Source organism: Salvelinus sp. IW2-2015, linkage group LG24 (assembly GCF_002910315.2).
Source record: "Salvelinus sp. IW2-2015 linkage group LG24, ASM291031v2, whole genome shotgun sequence".
Lineage (NCBI taxonomy): Eukaryota > Metazoa > Chordata > Actinopteri > Salmoniformes > Salmonidae > Salvelinus > Salvelinus sp. IW2-2015.
In genome coordinates this window covers 8,538,314-8,545,136 of record NC_036864.1, presented here as the reverse complement: position 1 = coordinate 8,545,136, position 6,823 = coordinate 8,538,314, and the positions used below count along the sequence as shown (strand labels likewise).

Sequence of the window (6,823 nt, the reverse complement as noted above, 5' to 3'; positions counted from 1 at the left end):
ACCTCTACATGCTTTGTAAGTAGGAAAACCTGCAAAATCGGCAGTGTATCAAATACTTGTTCTCCCCACTGTAGGTGGCAATCTCCCCGACGATGTATTGAACGTATCCACACATCATCATTTTGCATAAGGCATGGGCTTATTCAGTTAAAGGTTTTGCACCGTCTCCATTACTCAAATGACAGATTGGCAAAAATATACCCAAATGTTGACCCCAAGTGTTTGAGATGCCACCAGAGTCCAGCAACTGTGGGACATATGTTTTGGTCATGCCAATCTTTGTTAGGCCCAACCGGTCACTGACATTTTTGGTGTACTTCCCCTAGACCAGAATGCTACCACGCATCAGGCAAATGCGAAAGCTGCTAGCTCGCCGCCTTGTCCTCTTTCACTGGAAGTCTGCATAGCCGCCCTCCGTTATGCAGTGGGTTAAGGAGGTGATGTCATCTCTGCCTCTGGAGAAGGTCAGGTACACTGTGCATGGGTCCCAACAAAAGTTAGACTTAACCTGGTCCCCATTAATACAATACATGGAGAGCCTGTCTTTTACTTAGTGTAACTTGCGTAGTTTTGGTAAGCAGTCATGTCTGTTCTAGTGGCCATTTGTGCTGTTAAGAATTTTTATATCACTTTTTTTCCCAATTATTTTTTGTTTCTTACTGTTTGTTTCTGTTTTTCTTTCCTATTTAACTTACTTTTATAGATGCCTTGATGGATGGATGGATGAGGGGTTGGGGTTGTACTGTTTTTGTTATATCTGTATCTATAAATAAAGGTACAAAAATAAAGATACAAAATCAATGCAAATGCAATCAAATGCAAAATGCTTCTGACACTTGCTCAGAGGAAACCAAGCATTACAGCTTGCAGCTGAGCACAGGCATGGAATGGAATGACAATAGAGGCTTCTAGGTAGTGTAGTCACAGGAGGGTTAAAGCAGCCACTCAATCAGCCCCCCTAATGCCACTGTATTTAATGGGGAAGCCACTAATCCTGCATGTCTGTATCAGTGTTATTGTGTCACTGTCACATTGTGAGTCTATTATAGTTCTCTCTCTCTGAGACAAAGACACTCTCTCTTTAGAGGAGAAACCCAGGATGTGTGTCTGATTTTGACAACTCTTCCCTTGGGAAAATATTTACACACACTCACACATGCATCTGTGTGCATGTCTGCCTGTGCATGCTTCTCCCATGTGAGAGCCTATCTTTGTAGGAGAGATCACTTAGCGCCAGCATTATTCAATTGGGCCCCCGTTAAGCAAGAGGACCTGCCACAATGGATATCTGTCTAAGAGTGACACTCACACTCTACACTGGCTGCAGGCTGCCCATGTAGTTTCCATTCAATCCAATCACAGACCCACTGGAGCCTCGCTGAGACAATTACCCAGGTTTATACACCTGAGGAAATGAAATCGCCCAATGTCGCCATCAACTGCAATAGCAGCAGGGCCAAACTTGAACTGCATAACACCTAGTCAACTCCCAAAAGCCACACACACACACACACACACACACACACACACACTCAAAGCCCCTTTGTGTGTGAACACAGCTGGGAGATGCTGTATTACACTATCCCTCTGCTCCCTGTCCAAAAAAATGTATAAAAAGAGATTTCCAGCCAATCGACGGGGTTGATACTGTACTGTATGTACCCTGTGGTGGCTCTATCTCTGTTCTTTGTGAATGCTTTAAAGGTTGTCTTTGTTGTACTGCAGCACCGCCGTTCAGCTTTTCTCTTATTGGTCTCATTCACACATACAGCTCTTCTCTGTCTCAAACCCACACACAGGATTCTCTCTCTATCAATTACAGGATTCACCCACGCGTGCCTCCCTCTCTTCTCTCCCATTTCTACTGTATATGTCTCTATCTCCTGTTTCCTCTTCTCTCTCCTTCCCTGTCTTTTGTGGCATTTTGGTTTGACGGTATGTGGTCGGTCTCTTTCCTTCTCCCTGGACAGTGACTAAATACACATTCATAGTATATAGAGATGGTGACCCAGTCTTAGCCTTCCTAATGGGACTGCTGCGTGTGTGTGTGTGTGTGAGAGAGACACCAGCTGGCTCTTGCAGCCCAGGGAGATGGGTGGAGGCTGGGTGACCTCGCCCTGGGTAAGAAGGGGTGTATGTGTGTGCTCCCAGGTCATGCTGGTAGGAGAGGGATTATGGTGGATTAGGGAGCAGGAGATCTTAGTACAGTTTGGAGCTCAGTTCAGACCCCTCTGTAAGGTGTGTAGCAGGTGTGTGCTCTCGCTTCATTCGTTCATGCACTGAGTAAAAGTGACATGACCAGCACCCAGCTTAATCACAGATCACTTGTTTTAATGTGTTTATAGTATTCTATAAGGCTGTGTGTGCTTTGATTAGCTTCAATGGGTCTGTTACTAGTTTCCATTGAGAATAAACCTTCTTCACATGAAGAGACCTGAACACCCAATAAGATCAGCTGCCAGTGTGACAGATGTGTGAGCAACTCAGCGAAAGGGCAGAGGGAGTGAGAGAAGAGGAGGTGAGGTGTGGAGAAGGGAATACTCTTTTGGTGATAAATGTGAGAAGAAATATAGGGGAGAAGAAGGATTCCAACAGAGAGAGAAATGGAGGAAGAGAGGATAGCGATGGAGGCTAGGAGAAAAGAAGGACTGAGGAGGGAGATGTATGAGAATCATGTGTGCTTTCCCGATTAATGCCTGGCTGTTATGTCTCTGGCAATAGTAATTGAAACGTGTGCGATACCGAGCGAACACTCTGAGACCATGATTTTGTGAATAATCGGCCAACCATCAAGCGGAACCAGAACTATCCAGTTTGTAATTGCGAATCACAAATGAAAGGGAGTGTGTGGTGTGTGTGTGTGTGTGTGTGTGTGTAACAAAGCGACAGGCCTGCATTGCTGTTTTATCTCTGCGTCAGTGTTTTTAGAGCTTTTCATCTGTAGTGTCAGATGGTGATGTCTTGGAGTCGGCGGTCATCAACAAATGGGGGCTTCTAAATGGCTCTAGGGCTATCTGGACTCTAGCACTAAACACACACACACACACACACTAAGATAGGTTGAATATTACCAAGGTTATATTAATAATGTATTACTAAAATTGTACACTTTCCAAAATGATGTTGTCATGCTTGTTGTGCCTTATGTAAAGGCCATCAGCAGAGTGAAATAGAAGGACAGAAAGGAGGGAGGAAAGGAAGAATGAATTAATTCATAACCAGCACCATGTCCCAAAGGCAGGAACGACGAGAGCGGGAAGAGGAGAGGCGTGGAACGGAAGAATAGAATAATAGTGGAGAGGAAGAGGGAGGATGTGTACCCTGTCTCTCCCCTCGTTCCTTCATTGCTGATTGACATAGCAGCATGGACCATTAGTCAGCTGATGAATGAAAGCAAACCAGATATGAAATTTGATTTCCTACCGAGCTAACAAGAAGAACGCAGCAGGAAAACAAGGTGAGGGAGGGGCAGGGAGAGAAGGAGAGGAAGTGGGAAGAAGGGAGCCGATATATGGAGGAGAGAACATAGTGAGAATAAACATGAACTGTGGAGAAAGGGAGAGCGAGAGAGACCAAGAGAACTGGGACAAAGGATAAGGAGGAGATCAAGCATATTATAGAGCGATTGAACATGAAACAATGAGTGAAGGACAACGAGAGAGTGATAAATAAAGAGAAATGAGAGAGAGAGTAGACTGCGATGGAGAGAGCAATAGAGTGATAGCTGAGTGGCTGTGAAGTGTGTTGGAGATGGTGATATAGTGAGTGAGTGGTTTGGAGGGTTTCAGATGAGCTGGACAGAGAACAATGAGATTCATGTAGCTGAGACTGCATTAATGAACTACGCTTCATAAATCCCTCTCTCTAGCTCCCCGCCGCAACCTCTCTCTCGCTCTCTCATGGAAACCTTGTTAACTTGTTTGCTGTTTCATGTCTGTGTTTAGTATCTGTACTTGTGTTGAACTGTCTTACACAATTGCTAATTGATTAATCAAATATTTTCTTTCTCTCTCTCTCTTAGCGGGGCATTCTCTGAGGTGGTGTTGGCCCAGGAGAGGTCTACAGGGAAGATGTTTGCTGTGAAGTGTATCCCCAAGAAGGCCCTGAAGGGGAAAGAGAGCAGCATCGAGAACGAGATCAACGTGCTCCGCAAGTAAGTCTCCCACCTACCTTCTCCTCCCTAACACCTGTTACCCTGGAGACCGAACGGAAACACCGGCACCCTTCACCACCGCGCATCACGCTTGCATCCCTCCCACTACTCCCCATTCACGGTTATCTTTAGGTCATGGTCCACAGTCACACTGACAGAACAAGAGATTAAGGTAGGTAGCGACTATAGAAAACATCCTCTCTGTCTTCTATTTCTTTGCTTAGCTACCTTGTGTCCAGAGCACTGATACTGTACTGAATGTACCTTCTAATCCTTTCTTCCAGTGAGGAACACATGATGTATTTTACACATATTATTCATACATATTGTCAGGTAGCTGAGTATAGACCTGTATGAACACAGACACACACACACCAGGGGATAAAACCAAAGATATGCATCTCCACGTCACTGGATAATACAGTAATCCCTCTCCACTGCTTGGACTTGGACTTGGACTTGGACTTGTGTGTGTGTGTGGTCAGATATCACCTTGGATCTGGCCCAATGCTCAGTAGTTCCACAAGGTCTGACTCACTCACTCAGTCACTCACTGTCCAGAAGTAGGCGGCTACAGTATGTGTTGGTGTTATTATTGCAGAATACCATGCGTGTTCCCTAGGGACAGGCAGGACACCACTGACCCTGACAATATTCATGCGGGATAGGTGTTGTCACGGTGATCCAGTCAGTGGAGGGGGGGTGTGGCCTAGCCTCTGACGCCTTCCATGTTTGACCTTCGGCTTTCTGCCACTCTCAGCATCTCCTGGCAACCAGCTGATTGACAGGCTAATATGGCCTGCAGAGGTCACAAGACACACCTCCTCAGGGTCAATGCTTTGTACCCAAACATTGTCATTCACATGTGCACTATTTATACAAAAGTATGTGGATATCCCTTCAAATGAGTGGATTTGGGTGTTTCAGCCACACGCGTTGCTGACAGAATGTAAAATCAAGCACACAGCCATGCAATCTCCATAGACAAACATTGGCAGTAGAATGGCCTTACTGAAGAGCTCAGTGACTTTCAACGTGGCACCGTCATAGGATGACACTTTTCCAACAAGTCAGTTTGTCAAACGTCTCAGCAGCGAAGTGGTAGGCCACACAAGCTCACAGAACGGGGCAGGCGAGTGCTGAAGCGCGTAGCGTGTAGAAATTGTCTGTCCTCGGTTGCAACACTCACTACCGAGTTCCAAACTGCCTCTGGAAGCAAGATCAGCACAATAACTGTTTGTCGGGAGCTTCATGAAATGGGTTTCCATGGCCGAGCAGCCTCACACAAGCATAAGATCACCATGCGCAATGCCAAGCTTTGGCTGGAGTGGTGTAAAGCTAGCCACCATTGGAGCAGTGGAAACGTGTTCTCTGGAGTGATGAATCACGCTTCACCATCTGTCAGTCCGACGGAGTAATCTGGGATTGGTGGATGCCAGGAGAACGCTACCTGCCCCAATGCATAGTGCCAACTGTAAAATTTGGTGGAGGAGGAATAATGGCCTGGGGCTGTTTTTTCATGGTTCGGCTAGGCCTCTTAGTTCCAGTGAAGGGAAATCTTAATGCTACAGCATACAATGACATTCTAGACAATTCTGTGCTTCCAACTTTGTGGCAACAGTTTGGAGAAGGACCTTTCCTGTTTCAGCATGACAATGCCCCGGTGCACAAAGCGAGGTCCATACAGAAATGATTTGTTGAGATCGGTGTGAAAGAACTTGACTGGCCTGCACAGAGCCTTGACCTCAACCCCATCAAACACCTTTGGGATGAATTGGAACGCCGACTGCGAGCCAGGCCTAATCGCCCAACATCAGTGCCCGACCTCATTAATGCTCTTGTGGCTGAATGGAAGCAAGTCCCCGCAGCAATGTTCCAACATTTAGTGGAAAGTCTTCCCAGAAGAGTGGAGGCTGTTATAGCAGTGAAAGGGGGACCAACTCCATATTAATGCCCATGATTTTGGAAGGAAATGTTTGACGAGCAAGTGTCCACATACTTTTGTAGTATATATGTATACACTTCAAGTGGTCATGTGTGTACACACATTCAGAAACACACATGCGTCAAAAATAGAGAACTGGTACACACACATTCATAAAGATATAATCAGGCTCTCTCCCTTTATGTGAAGTTGGGGTATAGTGTCGTGCCACAGTCTCTGCCCACTCTGTCGCCTACTAGTTTATTTGGATCCTTCCGCTGAACAGGGATTCACACACACACGCACGTACACACACACACGGCCTTCTCTAAGACACAGAGAATCAGTTGTCAAATAATAAGGCATTAACTGTGGAAGGATTTGTCATGTAATGAGAGGAGATCAGGAATCCTCTTCTGTCTGTCCTGTCTGTCTGTCTGTCTGTCTGTCCTGTCTGTCTGTCTGTCTGTCTGTTTCTGTCTTCTGTCTGTCTGTCTGTCTGTCTGTCTGTTGTCTGTCTGTCTGTCTGTCTGTCTGTCTGTCTGTCTGTCTGTCTGTCTGTCGTCTGTTCCTGCGTGTCTGTTCACTGTCTGTCTGTCTGTCTGTCTGTCTGTCCTGTCTGTCTGTTGTCTGTCTGTCTTCTGTCTGTCTGTCTGTCCTGTCTGTCTGGTCTGTCCTGTCTGTCTGTCTGGTCTGTCTGTCTGTCCTGTCTGTCTGTCTGTCTGTCTGTCTGTCTGTCTGTCTGT

The 6,823-nt window shown here is 46.1% G+C and overlaps 1 protein-coding gene across 1 annotated transcript in view; it reads left to right on the top strand.

The window, feature by feature from the left end:
- Positions 1-6,823, top strand: part of LOC111951359 (calcium/calmodulin-dependent protein kinase type 1D-like) — a 67,373-nt gene that overhangs the window by 38,313 nt on the left and 22,237 nt on the right. The window contains exon 2 of the mRNA XM_070434720.1: positions 4,022-4,153. Within this exon, the coding sequence (XP_070290821.1) occupies positions 4,022-4,153 (132 nt within the window). The remainder of the gene's footprint in view (positions 1-4,021; positions 4,154-6,823) is intronic.